This window comes from Propithecus coquereli, unplaced genomic scaffold, assembly GCF_000956105.1.
Source record: "Propithecus coquereli isolate 6110/MARCELLA unplaced genomic scaffold, Pcoq_1.0 Scaffold10, whole genome shotgun sequence".
NCBI classification, from domain to species: domain Eukaryota; kingdom Metazoa; phylum Chordata; class Mammalia; order Primates; family Indriidae; genus Propithecus; species Propithecus coquereli.
The window spans coordinates 9205357-9227013 of NW_012133858.1; the positions used below are offsets into that span (position 1 = coordinate 9205357).

Below are 21657 nucleotides of genomic sequence, written 5' to 3' on the forward strand. Positions count from 1 at the left end.
TGAAAGTACTGGTTTAATGGGTGGATATATTTTTGAGGCTCATTCAGTGTGTCAGGTGGTGGGTTAGGTACTGGGGATATTGTGGTTAAAAACAAAAAGTAGACGTGCATCCTGTTCTCTTGGAGTTCTTGCAATGGAGAAAGATGGGCCTAGGATATAGGTAGCCCTTATGGAATTGCTGAGGATAGGAGGTGTTTAGAGATCATTCATGTAGGCAGTGACATGTAAGCCAAGGTCTGAAACAGAGAGATTGGATAATGTCCAACTTTACAGATGTGGAAATTACACAACAGGAAAAACCAATTACCTATAATCTCTAGTCAGAAATCAGAGAACTTGACGAATGTTTAAGTTAGAACTGCAGGGTTATTGTACTCACCAGAGTTCTTTGTCTCCTTAGCTATGGTATGATACACCCGGATGTATCTATTTTAAGCTGAGAAAATAACACATATCACCATCTGGCACACGACATATTGTTTTTTATTTATCTGTTTTCCCCTGCTTGAATGTATATGCTATGAGGTCAAGGATTTTTGTTTTTTCACTGCTGTATCCTCAGGTGCTACTAGTATGCGTAGTATGTATACTCAATATCTATTGAATAAATGACTAACTGGCCACCTTGAACCTACTGTTTTAGTTTTTAGCCACCAATCTACTTCAGAAAGCTGCAACATTAATTTTTCTTTATAGGCAAAGAATTGGGAATGATAAGCTGCAACTTGGAGATAAGACCAGCCTCATGAGTATTTTTTGACTTCCTACGTAAAACATACATGGTCTTGTTATTTATTTCTTATCTATAAATTCCAGGAATAGTGATCTTATAAAGGTTTGAAAGATAAAACATTTGTTGAATACATTAATTCTAGAATAAATGGCAAAGAAAAAAGCCACCTTATTGATGGTGTAGGTAGGTGAATAAAAGTCACAATTCCAGAATTATTTCTCCTTTATTAATGAACAATAATTAGAATGTAATAATACAGCTATAGCATGCTGCTTGGAGATTCTGTGGAATATATAATAAAGCCTCAATAAGATTTGGAGTTTAGTGTTTATAAATACCCCAGGAAACCTATGGTTGCTAAATTATGTTTTTGTGCATATTGGATATTTAGTCTTTAAAAACAAAAAGTTTAGTGTCTCTAGCATAGTTTATTGTTTATTCAGTGCTAGGCATTGTTCTAACTGCTTGTTATCTACTGCCTCTCATAACCCTATGAGGCATAGATACTAGTATTATACTCATTTTCCAAATGGGTGTAATTGTGGTTCAGGGTAAATAAGAACCTACTTAAAGTCTAACAACTTGCTGTGGTAGAGTTGGAGTTCCAGCCTGGACGGTCCACCCCAGAGCTTAACTAGTGTTGTATGCTGAAGGTTGTGGTAAAATACACACCTTTCAAGGCTTGCATTACTACTTTTAGAGCTAATGTTGGCTAAAAGCTTGGGCTTTGGAAGCAGTAAGACTTGGGTTGAGATCCTGGCTCCATTACTTACCAGCCAACTAGGTTTGGGTAATTTTCTAAACCTCGATTTCCTCAATTGTAAAATACCTCTATCTCATAGAGTTGTGAAGATCAAATGAATTACTCAGGTGTGGTATTCTGCTATTTGTTCGTTCGTTTGTTTTTGGAAAGGGGAGTAGTTTCTGTTGAACTTGTTGCAGGTCTGTTTCAGAAGTCCGATGTTTTTCAGAAAAGTGTTGCTCCAATTGGAAAGAACAAGAGTTAAAAATGAGATGAACTGTGGTTCTAGGAAAGGTGGGCTACACCCACATTTGGAGAAATCATAGTATGGCTCATAAACCGGTGAGAGATCAATTTGTATGCGCATTTGTCCATGCATTTTTCACCTCGATCTCTTTTAAGCATGCAGACCACTTGTACATGTTTACTTCAAAACTACTGGTACACCATCAATTCTTAGAAGGTTTAGGTTAATGGGTTTTTATTTATCTAGTTGGCAGTGTTCAACTATCTAGGCTTAACACTGCCACTGGCTGTGTGACCTTGGGCAAATTAACTTAGTGTGCCTCAGTTAAGAATTTGCAGAACTCCCTGGGACATATTAAGGTTCTTGATAAAGTGTCAAAGTCTGTTTCAAAAATGAAAACGAATTAATACCACTCTCTCGGGTGTTACTACTCAGTGGCTGTCTGAATTATCATGGCGTTTTGGGCAGCGGGGTGGGAGGCGCCGCGAGTGTCATTACTACTTCAGCGTGAAAGGGCAAGCACCTTGCTAGTTTAAATTTCCTATCTCCAGCTAGTATCCAAGGTATGAAGGGAGAGGGGGAGAAAGGCTCCAGCAAATTAGGAAGAAAAGATACAGAAATAAAAGTTTTCCCTTTTCCTGCGCCCAGTTTATCTTTTTGCTAACCGAAAGTCCTGCATTGGGTCGCTTCAGTCCCTTTCAAGGCTCGGCTTCGAGATCTAGCCTCTGGGGCTGGGCACGTAGGCGCGCCAGTTCTCACAGGCTGCACAGCGGGCAGGCCTTCCGTACGCCTGGGTTCTCAGCCCGCTCCTCCCACGCTGGGCCTCTAGAGCCCACACGCGGTCCATCCGGCCCGTAATCCCTCCGAACCTAGGACCCAGCGGTTGCCGACAGCCCTGGCCCCGCCTCTCCGTGCATCAGCGCTCGCGATTGGCTCTGGGTAGCGCGGCCCCGCCTCCGCCATGGCCGCCGCCTGCTGCCAGTGCTACTAAGTGGCTGCCGGGTTACTGGTCGCCGGTGGCCCTTCCTGGCTACCAGGTCTGTCGGCTCGTGGCGCATGGGCCTGCTCCGAGGCTGGCCCCCATGCGCTCGGGCCATGGCGCGCCTGGGCGCCGTGCGCTCCCACTACTGCGCTCTGCTGCTGGCCGCGGCGCTTGCCGTCTGTGCCTTCTACTACCTAGGCTCGGGCCGGGAGACTTTCTCTAGCGCCACCAAGAGGCTGAAGGAGGCCCGCGCCGGGGTCCCCGCCGCGTCCTCGCCGCCCGCGCCGGAGGTGGCGCGAGGCTCCGTGGCGCCGGCCCCGGGCGCCAAGGCCAAGAGCCTGGAGGGCGGGGGGTCCGGGCCGGTGGACTACCACCTGCTGATGATGTTCACCAAGGCAGAGCACAATGCCGCGCTACAGGCCAAGGCCCGCGTCGCGCTGCGCTCGCTGCTGCGCCTCGCCAAGTTCGAGACGCACGAAGTGCTTAACCTTCATTTCGTGAGTGAGGAAGCCAGCCGCGAGGTGGCCAAGGTCCTGCTGCGGGAGCTCCTGCCGCCCGCCGCCGGCTTCAAGTGCAAGGTGAGCGGGGCTGCAGCTAGGGTCTCCCGGTGGGTGGCCCACTGGGCCCTAGGTGCGGTCTTGCGCGCTCCGGGCAGGGCTCCAGGGGATGAGGGGTAGGGTCTTCGCTGCGCTGCCTAATTGCAACGCCTGTGACCTGACTCCCTCCGTCCTTCCCTAAATGTGCGCTCACAGCTAGTGGGAGGCCTTGCCCGGGGGCGTGTCCGGGAGCCAGAGGCGCTTAGCTGGTGCGGGAGTGAAGCTGCGGTGTTAACTGACCTTAACGTCGCTCGCTCCCCTTCTCTCCCTGGCCTTCCCCCGCATTAAGTGCAGCCCCCAGGAGAATCAGCACGCCCCATTTGTTAGCGTTGCAGGGTTCAGCAGTGCCTTCAGAGTCTGCACCTCTTTTTATGTTCCTCAGTCTTTGACTTTTGAGGATGAGATTGATCATTTGAAGGCACCATTTGTTGCTCCCAGCAAAGTCTGCTGGACAGGGTCTTAGTGAAGCCTCTGAAAGTGTCGAAGTTGCAGTGATATTTCTCTTAGCTCTTAAAGTATTTCAGTCGGATCTGGTCAAACCTAGTATGAACTATCTCATCTTCTCTCTGTCCCCCCTTCTCCTCTGCCCTGAAGGATCATGAACCTATTTAGAGAACTCGCAGGTTACTCCAAGTGAGGAAGGGAAGCTCTAAGAGGAAAGGATATTTGAGGAGAGCACAGCTAACCACCTTGTGCCAGGCTGGACCAACCTGCCATTGTGGCAGTGCCCATTTCTCCCCACCATCTCACTTTACCGCCTGGTTCTGCCTGTCCAAGATTGGGTTCCTGACTTGGTATGAATTACTTCAGTCAAATTGCTTGCCTTATTTTGACCTAATAATTGTACAGAGGGAATCCAAGGGATTTGTGGAAAAGGAGTAGTAAGTGTTCCAAAGGATGGAGACCAGTGTTGGGTGGGGGAGGGTGCTAAGGCTGTGACTGAGTGAGTGACTAAGGGGAGCTGCTGGCAGGATCCTGCAGGATTCAGGGGTCCGCAGTGGCTCCCTGTTGCCTACAGAGTCAAGTCCTAATTTCTTGGCAGGGCTCTCTGTGTTGCGAGCCTGGCCCTGCTTTCTGGCGTCACCTCTCTTCCTTCTTCTGTGTGAACCTTATGTCTTAACTGTAGTGAATGTGCCTTTATACAAGCTGCATTTTCTGCCCAGAATGTCCTCTTAGGCCCTCGACCACTCTTTACTCAGCTTTCACCTTTCCTGAGAATGTCCCTAGACCCTGGGGACTGTCCATGCCCAACCCTCCACAGCTCTCCGTTCCTGCTTCCTCTGCAACGTCCTAGGCCATGTTCTTCCCTTTGTACCATATTTGCCCTTTAAGGAGCACTTCTTTCTTGCAAGAAAAGGTCTGGAGGGCAATTTAAATTGACTTGAGTTGTGTTAGAAACCTTAGGAAGAGGAAGGCAGCTCCTTGCCCACCCATGAACAAAGAAGCACGTCAGGAACATCACTGTGGTTAGGGAAGGGCACTGGGGCTGGACTTCGTGCTGTAGGAGGCCAAGAATCCAGGTCCAGGAGCTTGTGGGTGGAGAGGCCTTTGGGACTCACTGTCTGACTTGGGGTTTTCAGCCTGGGGCCCATCTGGATTTACCTAATTGGAATCTCTGGAGGTGGGGCCTGGCACCCTGTCCCAGGTGATCTTAAGGACCCTAATATTTGAGAAAACCCTCCCTAGTCTAGGGGAGAAAACCGAAAGCCTTTGGCCACAGGGTCAGTCTGGGCAGATCTGGGATTTAACCAGGTCTGCAGATACCACCCTGAAGACCAGCATTGTCATCTCTTCACCTTTGAGTCAGAAGTAGCATGCTGGGCTTACTCTACACCATTGCCAGGTCTCTACCCTCCTCGTGTCCCTGGCTCTAGCTGCAGCTCTTGTTGCACACCCAGTGCTTTGCAGCTTTCATGCCTTTGCTCATGGATCCTCTTTCTCCATTTCCACGTTTTGCCCATCATCAGATGCCATCCCCTCCTTGGAGCCGGGTAAGGAACCCCCAGCTGAAAGATTTGTCTTCCTTTTCTTCCCTCTTGTACTTCCCTGGGGCTGTGACTGTATCATGTCTTCTCACCCATCCCTATTTACAGTGCCTGGCACTTAGTTGGAACCATAAATAGTGGCCCAGGGGTGAGTCCAGCCTCAGCATCAGGCTCCTGTCTTGGAGTATGTTTCATGCTCAGACTCCATCCCTTTGCTGGGCCCAGTTCTCACAGCCTCACCCAAGGCCTGGAGACAGCTGCACGTGGCCTGAGGGAACTGACACCTCCCCTGCTGAGGGGTCAGATGGATGGCAGTGGTCGGGTAAGGGTTATCAGTCCTGGCATAAAATTACTCTCATTACTTTTGAGTTCATATTTTGTGAATTTGTTTTCTGTTTGTGATAAAAGGTGTTCTTTTTTTCTTTAAATGTGTGGTTCTAAAGGTTTGCTTTATTTTGTGATTTAATTCTTCCTCAGGTTTAGAGTATTCCTGAAAAGAGTGCTTCTCCCTGTACCAGCGACCACTTCACACATGCCTTTCCCTTTGCCTGGAGTGTTCCCTCCCCCCATCCTTAACTGGGACTCAGATTTCAGGTTTCAGCTTTTACGTTATTTCCTTGGTAAACCTTTCCTGAGCCCCCATTGCACACTCCAAAAGCTCGAAGTACTTTTCCTTAATAACATTTATCACAGTTGTATTTATATAATTATTGAATTAATAATTTGTCTAAAGTCTTGGTAGACTCTAAACTCCTTAAGGGAGTTTAAATGTTGTATGCCCAGCATCTAACATCATGCCTTACATACGTGAGTGAATTTTATATGGAGAATTATGTTTTCAGTATTGATTAGGAAGGAGAAAACTAGAATTTCTCACCCAGGCCACAGCCACCATTGGAGATGGTGCCTCCTCCGTGCGTCCGCATCTGGGGCTCACAGCCACCACCACTGCTGTCGCCCAGGAGTTGGCAGTATGGCTCATGGTCATGTGAGCACAGGTGACAGGCCTTGCCTCACGCTGCACCAGGCTGTTCATGAAGTATGTTGACCACCAGTGTGGGCCCCCAGAGGACAAAAGTACAAGATAATAAAATACAAAATGGTTCTTTGTATCAGAAGGATACGGTTCATGACAACGACTTTGAGCCCTACCTTTCTGGATGGTCAAATCAGAGTGACAGTTGCCCCTCAGTGAGCAATCCCTGCCCGTCCAGCTGTTACCCACTGTCCACTGGGTTTCCTTACTCCCTCACTGAGGCTCTGGGGTCCACCACGGGGACCCTCTGGTTCCATACCTCACCACCTACAGACAGCCCATAACGGAGACCATCTTTTTATGCACGATGATGTTTTAGGGCAGCCTCAGGGTCTGGGGAATAACATCTATCAGCACAGGTTTAATTTCCCCCCCAAACCCTGTGTTCTCAGCATGCGGCCCAAGTGGGTCTCAAGGGCAGCAGACTCAGAGCCCCGCATACGGGAGCAGCTACACCTACCCTCTGAGCTGCCTAGGTGGCTGGTTGCCGATGGCCAGACAGGCTTTCACAATGACACCCTCAACAAGGCCCCGGGGTAAACAGCCTGAAGCAGACATGGTTGGCCTGAAGATCAGGGATATCACCATCTCTGGAGTTGAAATGATAGGCTTTTTTGTCAGCAGCATGGCATTGACTGGGTCCTTACCAGCAATGGTGGGACAAATGTGAGTATACCAGTTTCAAAGCTGACCTCATGGGCTGCCATTGCCAACAGGCCTACAAAACCACAGCCTAAAATGAAAACAAAGAGCAGGCCTGTACAGGGGAGGCGGGGTGTGCTGCCCGCTCTACCTATAAAGCATAACATGGACATTGGCACCTGGGATAACGAGGGACCCGGGCCGAAGGCTCCAGCCCCCCAGGAGGTGCCATGCCCCCTTTCTGCCCCATAGTCCCAGCAGGTGGCTCAGGTGCTTCCAGCTCATCCTCCCCCTTTGGCCCAACCACAGTATCAGAGCCCTCAGCGGGCACCCCAAACCTGCTGAGTCGCCCCTTGCCACAGAAACACGGCATTTGGGCAGAGCGGAGGGGCCAGCAGTGATGGTAATTCTCTTGTAAATACCCACCCTAATTCTGCCCCGGTAGAATCCCACCTTGTCCTTCAAAAACTGAGTGCTGACCACAGCTACAATCCCAAAGAGTTTGATTGGAATCTTAAAAGCAGACACGTGTTCATAAAGAGCTATTCTGAGAATGACATTCACCCCTCCGTTGAGTACTCTATTTGGTGTACCGGTGTAACCTAGAACATGGCAAGAAGTGCTTGGACAGGGCCTTCTGCCCCCTGAGCAGCAAAGGGCATGTCTTTGTCCACTTGCTCTTCAGCATCAATGGGAGTGGGAGTTTCTGTGGGGTGGCTGAGATGAAGTCCCCCAGGGGGACTTCATCACCAGTCCTGGGGTCTGGTCTCAGGCCATCAAAGGGGAAGTTCGATACGAAGTGGATTTTGTCAAGGATGTGCCCCAAAACCAGCTTCGGCACATCAGATCGGAGAATAATGACAAACTGGTCACAAACTCTTGCAACACACAGGAGGTGCCCTTAGAAAAAGCAAAACAAGTGCTGAAAATTATCGTTCCTTATAAGCATGCAACCTCCATCTTCAAAGACTTTTCTTACTATGAGAAGCGCCAGGAGAAGGAGGTGGTGTGCAGAATTGAAGCAAAGAAATGGCAGAATCCAAACAATAAGAACAAACCAGTTTCTTATACATGCTAACATTTGACTTTGAAAAACAGATTTTAAAAAAATGTGTGCTTGGTCAGCTCCAGTGTGTCATCCTGTGCAGGGGTGATGTGTTGCATCTTTACCTTCTTTGTAGTTTATTTTTGCACAGATGTGTCTACATTCATTTGGGTTTTTTCTCTGTATGTTGTAATACCATAGAACTCCCTAATAAAGGAATATTTTTTTCACGGACTGACCTAATGTGAAATATAAGTATCCCTAAAAACAAACAAAGCAAAGCAAAAACCTAATCTATGCCAAAATTTATTTTATTCTGGCAGAAATTATGTTCTTATATCCACAGTTATGTAATATCTCTACATGAAATTTCATATTTCTCACCCCTTTATTGCTTTATAGCAAACATAAGAAACCATGAGTTGTGCTGTCATTTGGAGTATTCTGTTAAAATCTCCTCAAAATACTGAAATCTAAAAGTTAATGATCACTTTGCTCACCTGGTTTGCCATTTTAAAAATTTGTTATCTGTCTAAAATTCTAATCTGCCCATTTGATTTTAATACTAGACAGAAAGATAAAGTTTAATTTTTTGAATTTGGTAGACGTATTTGGTTTCCCTGGAAAGTCTGTCCTTTCACAATCTGTTGCCCACCAAGCCAGCTGCTCTGCCCTGCGCTGCCCTATCATCTGACCTGGCTGGATCGTGGTGGTGTTCCACGTGCAGAGGGTTTGCAAGATGTTCGAGGTCTGGTTCAGTGTTCAGGTGTTCTTAGTTGTTTGCAGATCATTTCTAATTTTCCCCTTTTTCCTCTCTTGAGAATCCGGATGCCTCTTAAGTTTTTATACCAATAATGGTGCACTTTAAATGTAAGATCGGATAAAAGTGTGATGGATGATGCTGCCGATTGTATTGTAAATGTCACTGTGTATATCTAATTTGTTTCCCCTGATGATTAGGTAAAAATGAAAAACAAAACCTTTTAGAAAATGAATTTTCTGTCATGTTTTGGGGAACGAGGGACTGTTGAAGAACTCACCACCACCTGGAGTTTGAGTTTAAGCACAAAAACGTTGCTCATGCCTGATGTTCCAGCATACCAAATCAGCACGTGCCCATTGTTGAAGATCTTTACTGTCCTAGATGACAGACGCCCTCTGAAAACTCCAAAAGACTCTCTGAGTTCAAGTTTAAGCTGTATCATTTAGACTTGTATTTGGAATGTATCACTCCCTCTGAACTATCACTGCCTGTATGGAGTCATGAATGATATCGGGTTACTTTCCCCTAGGAGAATATAAGCCTTAATAAATTTTTTTTTTTTTTGCTGTTTAGCAAAAAAACCAAAAAAACCTCACCCAGGTTGGATCAGAGCTGGAAGGCAAGATGTATATAATGTATATAGCAAGAAAGTCAAGAGTATATGGCATAATAGGTGAGGAAACTTGCCCAGGACCACGTGGGGAGTTACCCAGTTGGGGTTAGTCCTGCATCCTAGGCCAATGTTCTTCCCTTTGTGCCAGATTTCCGCTTTAAGGAGCACTTCTCTCTTGTAAGATAAGGTCCAGAGGGCAGTTTACCCCCAGGGACAATTTTCTTCAGTTATGTTGAACTCCTTGGGAAGAGCAAGGCAGCTCCTTGCCCACCCAACTGCCCAGAGACAGCCTGGGGGATCCTCTTCCCTTAGGGTGGCTGTGGGACTCCACTGTGACTGCAAGATGCAAACAAGGTCACAACAAACTGGCAGAGGACTTGTGCCCACACCTGGAGGTCTCTGCTCAGGCCATTGCAAGTGACATAGAAACATATTTTAGCTGAAATGGTTGTGGAAATAAATCAGAATATTATTAATGACCTTAGATTGTATTTTGGTTAATTAAATATTAGCCAAAATAATTCATTTAACCAGAAAAATATTGTTTTGACTATTATTAAAAGTTTTTCAAAATCTATTAGTTTCTTACCTCCTAACAGTATGAAAATATATTCTTTGTTAACTTATTTAATAAATGTCTGAACCTGTTATATTCCAGGCACCAGTACAGGAGCTGCTTGTAGCCTATACAATAGGTCCATTTTCTAACTGTCAGAATCCCCTGGGGACACTTACTAAAAATACAGAATCCTGTCCCAGTCTGTGGGTCAGAATTGTGGGCAGGGCCTGGGAATCTGTATTTGCCTAGAGCTGCATAGGCAGGTGTGGGAGTCCCTGCTGTAAAGGATACCGGAGGGCGTGGTGCTCTCCCGCTGATCTCAGGCATCCCAGCCAGGCATCCTCTGCTCTGTGCAGCCTTCCCTGGGGAGCAGGATGCTTGGCATATAGTAGGCATTCAAGAACCATTTGACTGAACAGCCCTCTTTCATTGAGGCTCTGCTGACCGCAAAAGGGAGCTACATTCACCTTGCTAAAATGCTTTTATCACATCACTTCCATTCAAAACCTCCAGTTGCTCCTGGCTACCGGGCATCCCAGATCCTTCCAGCGTTCTTGACCCATAGCAGCTGGCTGAGCTCCGCTTGCTCTGCTTCTACGCCATCTGCTCTCTCGTTCTGACTGTCAAGTGGGATCCCACGCTTCAAAACTTAGGTCAAGAATTTCTTCCATGAGCCTCTCTTGCTGTATCGGGTTTGACAGAGTAAATAATGGTAGCTTAAACAAGATTGAGCTAATTTCTTATCCCACTGAAGTCCAGAGGTAGGCATTCCTGGGCTGGCATAGGGGCTTCAGCTCCTTTCAGCTTCACCATTCCTAGGGAGCGGCCCTTGACTTTGTGGTCCAGTATGGCTGCTAGAGCTTTGACCATCACATCTGTGTTGCTGTGTTGTGTTTAGTCCACTTCAGTCCAATGCTGCTGTGTCCGTCATTTAGGGTTTAGTCTCATAACACGGTTCTACTCTACTGACTTCTGGGAAAATAAACACAGTGAGCAGGCCTCAGGGCACCTCCATTTCTCATCCTTCCTCCCCCCAGGTGACCAGCCCTCTGCAGAGGCCTGGTGGGGCCCAGCAGCCACTATTGGTACACCCTCCAGGGGACAGCAACGTTGCTTCTTTGTGTATTTCTCCTGTGCTGTCACCAAGGTATCAGCTCAGAAAGGCCTTCCCTGAACCCCTTTTCTGAAGCAGCCCTCATGCCAGCCCTCATCTTTCCCATCGACTTGGGTATTTCTTTTATGCACATGTTCATTTCTGGTTCTCGTGTTCCAGGATAGGAGGCTGCGTGCCTACTGTGTCTGTCACTTCCAACTCAGGCCAGAAATAGGCATGGCATTTATGGGTTCCTATAAACCTCAAGAGATGAGAAAAGTAAGTAAGGTCTCTGCCTTCGTGGGGATTATATTCTAGTAGGAAGAGAGAGGCTGCAAACGAATAAACAGGATCCTTGCTTTCTCAAACATGCAGAGCACACTGCAACCTAAGGCCGGCCGTCACACCTGCAGTTCTCTCTGAGGGCGTCTTGCCAGCAGCCACTCCCTCACTTCCTTTAGTCTCTGCTGGAATGTCACCTTATCAGTGGACCCTTGCTTGACCACCTATACAATAGCCAACAACTCCCCATCCTGGACACTCACACGTGCCCTGTCTCCTTATCCTGCTTCACTCTCTCTCTCAGAATGTGTCTCAATCTGATTCTCTATTTATGTATTTTTTTAAAGTCTGTCTCCTACACATTCTCCACAACCCTAGAATGTAAGCTCCATGAAGGCAGAGACTGCTGTCCGGATGACAAGTTAGGGAAAAAAAGGAAGCTATGTGCATTCCCCACGTTCTTAGTCTGTTTTCTGTTACGTAACAGAATGTCTGAGACTGGGCAATTTATAAAGGAAAGAAGTTTATTTAGCTCACGGTTTCGGAGGCTGGGAAGTCTAAGAGGATGGCCCCACTGTCTGGTGAGGGCTTTGTACTGTGTCGTAACACAGTGAAGAAGTGGAAGAGGGAGCGGGGACGTGAATAAGGGGCAAAACACAAGGACGCTTTGCTTTTAACAACCTGCTCTTTCCCTAACTAATCTGGTCCCGTGAGAGCGAGAACTCACTCCCACAGAATTTTCCCAGGCTTCTGAGAGAGGCATTAATCCCTCTTAATGACCTAATCATCTCTTAAAGCCCCACCTCCCAACACTGCCGCATCGAGGATCAGATTTCCAACACATGAATTCTGGGGGACACACACCGTAGCACCCATTTACAAGTGATCGTGGGATTCCAGGAGGAGCATGTGCCGAGGACTAGGAGTGGAACACAGACGTTAAAGCTCCACGAGTGCATTGGGGGATTCTCGGAGTTTCTTTTAATGCGAGTGGCTTGGAAAAGATGAGTACCTCATCTCCTACTGGGGCTTGAGAAAAAGCCCGAGTGTGAAGACTTCAGTGCTGGCTGGGTCATTGCTGAAACTAATGACAAACAGGTGACACTGGAAATGCACTCGATTTTCCAGCTTGTCACAGCAGCAGGCACTTTGCACCTGAATGAAACTTTTGAATAAGTTATGACAGTCTGGGTAAGAGGTGATCAAAGAAATGTGTCCTGAAGTGAGAGGTTCTTGGAAAAGATAGGCTGATGTTTCCTATGATAGTATTTAGAGAACAGTGTGTATTTTACCAAATGCATGTAACAGAGGCATTCTTTTACATTATACTTGCGAAAACAACTGTAGTAGTTTGTGTGCTAATATATGTTTTGCATGGAAAACTTTATAATCATGCATCTATAAGGAATAACTTTGTATAGTATTATATCAAATACAATAAACTCTAGATGATTCCACAAGTATGTGTTGAAATTATAAGGCAAAGCCCGTAACATAGGCCAGGTATCATTATATAGATGAAATACGCTGATAGATGAATGACTTACAAATTGTATGAGGGCCTCAATGTACAGATGAAATGTTCCAGCTTCGGGCATCAGTAATTCCTCACACATTCCTGACTGTTCTCTGTTCCTACAGACCATTTTTTGAAAGATAGGTAATTACTTTTTTTTGCAATTAAGAATTGAGATATTCATGTGCCATAAAGTTCACCCCTTTAAAGTATATTGAGTGGTTTTTGGTATATTCGCAAACTTGTGCAACTATGATCATTAATTCCAGAACATATTCATCATTTCAAAAGGAAACCCTATATCTGTTAGCAGTCACTCCCCATCTTCCTGTCCTCCTATCCCCTGTAAACCACTAATCTGCTTTTGTCTCCATAAATTTGTCTATTTGGAATGTTTACTATAAATGGACTCATCCAATATGTAGTCTTTTGTGTCTGGCTTCTTTCACAAAGTATAATGTTTTCAATGTTAACGTTGTAGCATGTATCAATACTTAATCCATTTTTATAGTTCGATAATACCCATTGTATGGACATACCACATTATCCCTTCATCGGTGGACATTTGGGTTGTTTCCACTTTTTGACTACTATAAATAATGTTGCTGTGAGCATTCATTTGTAAGTTTTTGTGTGGACATGTTTTCAGATCTCTTGGGTACAATCTAGGAGTGGAATGGCTGGGTCATAAGTTAACTCTGTTCAACCTTTTGAGGAACTGCTTTTTTGAGGACTGTTTTCCAAAGTAGCTGCACCATTTTATATTCCTACCAGCGGTGTGTGTGGATTCCAATTTCTCCACATCCTCACCGGCACTTGTTATTGTCTGTCTTTTTGAGTATAGCTATTCTAGTGGGTATGAAGTAGTATCTCATTTTGGTTTTGATTTTCATTTCCCTAATGACTAATAGTGAGATGATTACATATTGATAGGGACAACTACATAAATGTATTTGGTATTTTCATATACATTTTCCAAAACAGATTTTACAAGAAAGCCAGTTACTTTGACTTTCTCCTCCTTCACCTCAAAGATATAATAACATATCTGGAAATGTGCATATTCTGAAGAACATGGTTTGGAAATTTCTGGTGCGTACAGGAATGTTTTGCCTAAAATCAGCAAGTGGTGTTACTAGAATGAAGACTTGATTGGGAGAATAATAGTAACATTTGTTCAGCACTTTAGAGTTTATAAAAGTGCTTTTGCAGATGCCTCATTTGAGCATCACTGAAACTGGTGAAGGAGGTATGGAGTCCCCGAGGCTGAAAGATCAGGTGGCTTATGAGCTCCTAGAATAGGAGGCGCCTCAGGACAGAGCCAGCAGCTGTGCCTGGGACTGTGGTGGTGGGGATGAGGGGTGCACAGTAGCCCACCTCGCAATCTGTATCATCCCCCTGCGGAGGCAGCCCCAATAAATAACATTCAATCTGAACAAAAACTGTGCTTGCTGCGAGTGCAGCTTCTGCCCCACGCAGCTTCAGAGCATTGCAGAGTCGCCAAACATTGGAAGAGGAAGCAAATTCCGAACCCCTAGGTGCAGTGCCCCCCGCGGAGCTGATAGTCCCTGGGTCAGAGAGGGGCAGTGACTCAGTGCCACACAGGGCCGAGGTTAGAACCAGCCCTGCCCCTTCCCTCTTCTGTTTGAGTGTCAGTGTTATCAGCGGCCTCGGGGCCTTTGGCAGGGCCGGTCGAGAGCCAGCACCTCACACCCACAGCGAGTTGGCAAGGCCTGTGCTCTTCGCCCCCCGCAGTGGAGCCTCATCTCCCCGTCCCCCCCGGATGTGCTTCGCTGGGGAGGGGAGGCCGCACGTCCTGGCCCCGGGGACAGGATCCTCGCCGGTCCCTTGGGGATACTTGTCCCGCTGCCCTATGCTTGGGGCTGACCGGGAGTCAGTATTGGGGAGCTGTATTGGGAGGGGGACCACATATTTTGTCCTTTGCTTGGGGATGATCGCTGGGAGACCTCCATGGCCACAGTCAGCACGAGGGCCTCCCAGGCCCGGAGCAGGAGAAGCTACAGGGTGGCCCACAGGGGCCGCGTCCTCCGCGAGACCCGCGGGCACCGGGGCAGAACTTGCCCTCGGCACCGACGTGGTAGCTCCGGCCAGGGCGGACCACGGGCGAGTGCGGTGCCCCTCATGGCCGCTGGAGGGCGCCGCCGCGCCGCGTTTGCGCGCCGGACGCCGCGCTGCGAGGCGCGCCGCTTCCGCAGCCCAGGCTCTCGCGGAGCCCCGCCACGCCCCGGGTGATTAGAAAGGGGCACTCAAGTGAAAGGGGGTCAGCGTGGTGATCGTGGCCGTCACTTCCTGATGAGGCCCTTTGAAAAAGGCGGATGAACAAGCAGCTGGGGAGGTCGGATCTGGCAGCACACGGGAAGCGTGCGGATGGATGGCCCCCTCCCCTCCTCCGTCGCCAACCTGGGACCCCAGCCGGGCGCCAACCCCCGGGCCTCGCAGCTCCCCCGGGGCGCGTCCTTCCCGCTCCACTGGGGTCACACCTGGGTGGGCTTCCGCGTACGGTGTGGGAGGTGTGTCTGTTAGAGTGGCCTCTCGGCGTCCTGGCACTGGGTGGGCAGCTGGGCAAATGCCCGAGCCTCCGTGTGGCAGGTGCTGCGGGGCGCACCTCCAGAGCAGCTCAATTGCTCGGAGCCTTGGAGCCCTGGCGTCCACGGCTGTCGGGGGGGGGGGGTCGGAGTCCCACCTCCCAGGCCTGTCCCCGGGTGAGACGAGAGCTTCCCGTCTGTTTTCGGGGAGGGAGGCCCCTCCCTGGGAGGAGGAGTCCGGCTACCACTGAGAGGGGCCCAGAGGGGGAGCTCGGGCGCTCCGGGGTACCTGGCGGGCCCCTAAGGAGTCTGTGCTGCTTTTCCTCAGCCCTTCCGTCCAGGCCTCTGGGCCACTCACACTGTCTGTCCTGCAGGTTGTGGAAGACTGGTCAAGATGACCAGAGTGATACCACATCCCTCACTTTTCCCCCAGGACCAGGGACCTTGACTTACTTAGGGGCTCTGACCCCAAGAGGCAACTCTGCCTGTTCCGAGCAGCTGAGCCAAGCCTTGTCAGTTGGCAGAAAGCCTGCTGTTAACTTAATGTGTTTTAAATTAAAGTCATTTGTTTTATTTATTGAGGTGATTACTGTTAAGCAGCCCCATAAGTGATCCTCTGCTGGTGGGACTAAGTGTCCCAGAGGCTGGCCTCTGTTGCCCTGTTCAGGGCTAGGAGAACAGGTGTGCTGTTCGGGTAACAGATAACATGAGGCAGCAAGTGGCAGGTGATTAGTAAATGGTGGCTGCTACTACTGGTACCTGAGTAGATGTGTTGGCAGCAGGGACCCTCCTCATTCTAGAAGGCACCCACTGGTTTATTCATGATCATAGTATCTCCCCTGCCAGGCAAATATTATACTTGTTGATTCAGTTGTGGGGGTAGTGCAGCTTGCTTGCAAAACAGCATTCTGCCCAGGTTTATTTCAGAGTGTCCTCATGTTCTTTCCAGTCTTCTTCAATGTTCTTTCATGTTCTTCCCCAAACTACAGTGTTCTCTTCTCTCACCCTCCCCAACTCCCCCCCCATAGGCCCGCACCCCTTCCCGCTCTCTGAGAGCACCCGACACTGTGGCCTTATTTGATGTCAGTGGCCCTGGGCAGAGGCTCCGTAAATGCCGACCTGGGGCATCGAGCTGGCTGTTCTGGAGAAGGTGCTGCTGCTGCTTGTCAGGATGGTGAAGCTGGAGTCTGGGTGCTTTGGAGTCTTGTGTAGGCAACATGGATGATCCTGGTGCATCTTCTCAGGGATGGCGTGAATGTTCCTTAGTTTCTAGAAGGTTCCAACTCAAACTTGTTTATAATAAACTGTGAGCATTTTTGATGTTTTGTTTACCTCTCCTTAATGGTTTTTGATTTGTTTTCTTGGTCTGACTGTACATACCAATTGTTTTTTTGGGGGGGATCAGCCAAGTGTAAACTGATTTTAAAAAGGCCAGGCCACTGGGAGGTCCACATAACCCCCTACAGACCCACATACTCGCAGAGCTTGTTCATATGCCTGGCTCCTGCCCTGTCCCTGAGTGGGGTCCCTGGCTTCCCCTCTGTGGCTCTGACCCCACTGAGTGCTGTGAGGTGGCCCTGCTCTCGCCAGAGCATTAGGGCAGTCCAGGGTGGGAGGTCATTGTGAGACTCTGGAGGGACTTCATGGGCTCTGGCAAGTAGATTTAGTCATAGCTTGAAAAACCTGTGCAGGATGAGGCACAGTGCAAGCTTTGCTAGGTGCCCTAGGCCACCTGCACTCTAGGGGCAGGAAGACACAGGGCAGAGGATTCCAGGTATGCCTGGGGCTGCTCTGTGGGAGCAGGGAGCCTGAGGATGTGTATTGTGGCCAATTGGTAGGGTGTGACCTGCCCATCTTCGAGACAGGGGAACTGAGGCAGCTGGGGCAACAGATTGGCCCTGTCCCCTGTACCTGGCAGAAGAGTCATAACCAGAAGGCGGGGCAGAGGGACTGGCTGGGGAGTGGCTGGATGAATGTGTGGCTGTCTGGGCTGGCAGAGAGTCAGACAGCAGTCAGGACCCCAGAGCAGGAGCTGCAGAGAGGACTGCAGAGAGGACTGCCCACCCGGACATCTCAGGGAGTGCGTCACTCTCATGTGGCTCTGCCTTACCAAACTGCCTGGAGTTGCAGTGTAACCCCGTGCCACTTCACACCTCCCCTGGAACACCTGTCCCTCTCTTTATCTGATTAACTCCTTCAGCCCAGCTCTGCTAGGTGCAGAGCTCCTAGCAGATCCACCTCGGACCACTCCACCCTGGTGGCTCCTGGGGTGCTGGCACTGACCCCTCTGCCAGCTGTTGGAGGCTAGAGGAGCCGGATGCCAGCACAGGGGACGGTGGGTGTAATGCAAGCCGTGGAAAGTGGGGGCTGGGCTGCCGCTCCGGGCTCCTCAGACGTTCTGTGGGCGTGCTTCTCAGACGTGCAGGATTTGGAGTCCTTGGCCACCTACAGAGGCCACATGATTGTAAAGAAAGTTTCCCGGTACCTCTTGACATGGGTTCTCCCATAGGAGTGGTGCAGCTTGAGACTAGCCAGGAAGATTTAGGTGTGATTTGGAGACTTCTTTCTCTTCTTCTGTCTCCCTTGAATTCCTGTAAAGAAATCCCGATGCTGGCCTGCGGGAGGTGGGAGGGGCTTCACTGTCTCTCACCTTAGACAGCTAGGGAGCTTGGGCCTGGAGGGGCCACTTGGTCTTGCAGGGCCTCCAGCTGGCAAGCAGCGTCCTGGGCAGGCTGTCCCCCCCGCCCCTGCTCCGGGCACTTGCTTCAGGTGAAGTGGGGTGGGCAGGGTCCTGCACAGATGTTGGTGATCCTGCCCATCTTGGAGACAGGGGTACTGAGGGTTCTAGGTCTTTCTCTGGCCCTGCCTTCCATTGGCAAGGCCTTTCAGTGTCTCTGAGCGTCAGCTTCTCATCTGTGAGAGGGGCAGGGACACTCTAGCCCTGAGTTATGTCTGTGGCCCTCACTCTCACTGGCATGTGTAAACTGGGGCCAGGAAGCTGCAAAGCACTCGTCCTTTCCAGACCCCGCCTGCGTGGGAGGGTGAGGGGTGGGGTCTTGAGGCTGTTGTTCCCCTCATGCTGGGGTAGTCCCTAGAGAGACCCTGACCAAGTCCTCCCTGCTAACTTACCCCTGTGTGACATGTTGCTTTGTTTCTTGGCCTTGGCCCTGAGGAGGATGGGGGGCAAGGAGTGTGGACTCACCCGAGCTCTCTCAGACATTTGTCACCATCGTCAGTGATAGCAGCAGTTGCCGCTATTGACTCTGGGCCGCCCTGGGGCTGAGCCTGAGCCCGTGTTGGGGGCTGTGTGGGCTAGGGAGTCCCCTGCAGTGTCCCACCCGGTTCTGTCCTCCTTTAGCTGCAGTCCTGCCCTGTCTGTCCTGGGCATCTCTGAGTCCCGGGCGGTGGGCTCCCGTTGTGAGTGGATCTGTGCGACACTCAGTGTGTGCCCCGGAAGCCCTCCATGTGCTGGTATATTGTCTGACGGAAACTCCCCACCTAGAGTATCCACGAAGACCTGTCGCCTTTACGGGTCTTTCTGATGCTGCTGTTGTCCCTGCTCTACCTGCAGTGCTGGTGAGTGTGCCAGACTGGGGGGCCTCGAGGGGACGCCCGAGTCTGGTTTCCCTCTCTGTCCTGGCGCAGCTGCGGAGTGGGCGTGTGTTCCGTGAGTGAGTATGGTGTGGCTCAGCCAGGCCTGGCTTGCATTCTGGATCTGCCTCATCCCTCCGGGAGGCAGTGGATAGTTGTTTGCCTCTGGGAGCACGGCCGCACACTGCCCAGCCCCGGGCTCCGGTCACCTGCCCCAGGACGGTGCTCCCTGGTGTGGGGCTTGGCAGCAGGCGCCTCTGTGACTTAACTGAGAGCATCATTTTCCTCCCATGTTACAGCTTAAAACTCCTCAGCTAGTGACTCCCTTCCTCAGTGAAGATCGAACCTCTGAAGAGTTGAGTTTGGGGAGCCGTGTTTGCAGAGGATGAAGATGTTCCGAAGGCTGGTTCCGTTTACCCGTCTGTTGTTCAGGCTCACTGAGCGGTTTTGCTTTGATCGGAAACATGAGCAGCTGAAGCTATTTAGTACTGATACGGCTCTCTCAGACAGTTGGGAGACTTTTTAGGGCAAATGCAAAATGAAAACGTTTCTTTTACTTAAGGCAACAGCTCTGTCTGAAGCAATTGGCTTTGGGAAATGAAATATGACCTTGCTGTTTAAACTCCTGATTTCTGGATCTGTTGACTTCTGAGCCCTTTTCTGTGACATGTGCAGCATCTGGACTTGATTTGTGGGAATCTCGGGGGCATTTGTTGCAGCCTGGAAATATGAGAGGGAAATCTCGCTGCTCTGAGGACCCAGCCTAGCCCCTGGGCCGTGGGCTGGGGAGAGTGTGAGAAAGCGTGAGGGGGAGGTGCTTGGAGCGAGTGGGCAGGTGGGGCACAGTGGATGGGCCCCACTGGAGCCCTCGGAGTGGGCCTGCTTGGCATAGTGCAGAGCTGTAAATCTCATTCTAACAAGCCAGCTTCATTTTCCCACGTCCCTTTGAGCCCATGTCACACTGGCAGGCCCCATTTTGGTGTAGCAGGGGAATTGTGTTATTTGCTCATTCTGCCTAACGGGGACCCACACGTGGCGGGGTATGCCGTAAACCTCTCCCCACCTGCTGCCCTGGCTCGTGCTTCGTGTTCGTATGGCCGTATCGTAAGTCATTGTCCTATTTCTTTTGTAAGCTGTTCTGTGAGTTTCTGATTTTTCACACGATAAAAACCAACCACAGAGACCGTCTCTGCGTATGTGGTTTTTTCCTCTTGAACTGTTCCAGGGAAGCCTTCCTCGGTTCCTCCCGCGCTCCCAGTCCTGTCTGGTGCCGCGCCCACTCGTCAGTGCGCGCAGATCAGGGCCCGGCGGTGGCGTCCTCAAGGCCCACGCCCTAGGCCTTTCTTCATAAAGAGTTTGCTGCTGATCTACATTGCACAGCGCTGCTTTTCCTCCACTTATGTGGTATTTTGTTTTCTATACGTTAAAAAATTTTAATTATGAAACAAGTCAAAACAAAAATTGGCTGGTCCAAAGGTAGTGAGTTACCTCACTTGATTGTTCACCGTCAGTTACAGATTGAACTCCTCCTCCTCCTACTGCCCCCCCCATCACTACTGTACTTGACTAGTCTTAAAAAAAAAAAAAAGAAAGAAAAATTAAGAAAAAATTTAACGGACATCTGTGTTCCTATTATATAGGTTAAATAGGTGCTAACATTTTGCTGCATTTGCTTAAGATTCCTTTTTTTAAGGAAATAAAATATCATAGATATAGCTAAAGCCCATCCCAGCCCCCCCAGAGATGTTTACTATTATACATGAGAAGGTAGTATGTTTTGTGCAATTTGTATGTTTTTGTACTTTGCTTTTACCACATATATGTTTGCAGAATATATATATATATATATATAATTGCTTTGTATGTTTTAAGCAGTTGCATAAATGCTCTCCTGTGTATATCCTTTCCATATTTCTTTTTTCATTCAATGTTATGATTTGGAGATTCATCCCTGTTGGTACATGTGGGTCTTGCTGGGTCATTTTAACTGCTGGATGGGCCTCAGTTTACCCATTTTCCCTCTGAGAGATGGCTAGGTGGTTCCCTTTGTTGTCACCCCAACTTCATGAACACCCAGGCAGAGCCCTGCATGCACACCTGGAAGGGGCCGGCTGGTCCTGGAGCGCGTGCATCTTCAGCTTTGCAAGACACTGCCGAGCTTTCTCCAGCGCCACTATCCCCCTTCCCACAACATTTCTCCTGAGCACTTGGTGCAGACCCCTTTTCTTGGTGTGGATCCTGCTGCCTTTGAGATAGGAGGTAGAATCTTGGGGGCAACTTTGAGACTGGGACAGGCGGAAGACTTTGAGGGCAAGCTTGAGAGGCTCCCTAGCACCACTCCAAACTTCCTGCTTGTGCAGAGACTTGGGCTGGTCTTCCCAGAGTTGTCAGAATCTCTGTGGAGGAGGGCAGAGAGGAGGGTTCCTCCAGCGGGAGGTGGCGTGGGCTTTTGCTCAAGTCTGCACTCAGTCTTCAGTGCAGCTCCACCTTGGTCTGCCCCGGCCTCGCTGCCCTCACAGGCGGGTGCAGGGCTGTATGAGAAGGTCCAGGCCTGGCTCTGGGGCTGGCCCCAAGTGGTTTACCCCATCCCACCTTGCTGGGCCCCACTTTCCCTGTTGGAAACAGTGATTTGTATGGCCTCGCAGCTCTATGCATGTTGCTCACCCACTTTGATTTTGCAATTAGC

At 49.5% G+C, this 21657-nt stretch overlaps 1 protein-coding gene and 1 pseudogene across 1 annotated transcript in view; both read left to right on the plus strand.

The window, feature by feature from the left end:
• Positions 1 to 2720: 2720 nt before the first annotated feature.
• Positions 2721 to 21657, plus strand: part of XXYLT1 (xyloside xylosyltransferase 1) — a 166865-nt gene continuing 147928 nt past the window's right edge. The window contains exon 1 of the mRNA XM_012640236.1: positions 2721 to 3282. Coding sequence (XP_012495690.1) covers positions 2779 to 3282 — 504 coding nt within the window. The 5' untranslated portion in view covers positions 2721 to 2778. The remainder of the gene's footprint in view (positions 3283 to 21657) is intronic.
• LOC105806337 lies at positions 6327 to 8041 on the plus strand (annotated as a pseudogene).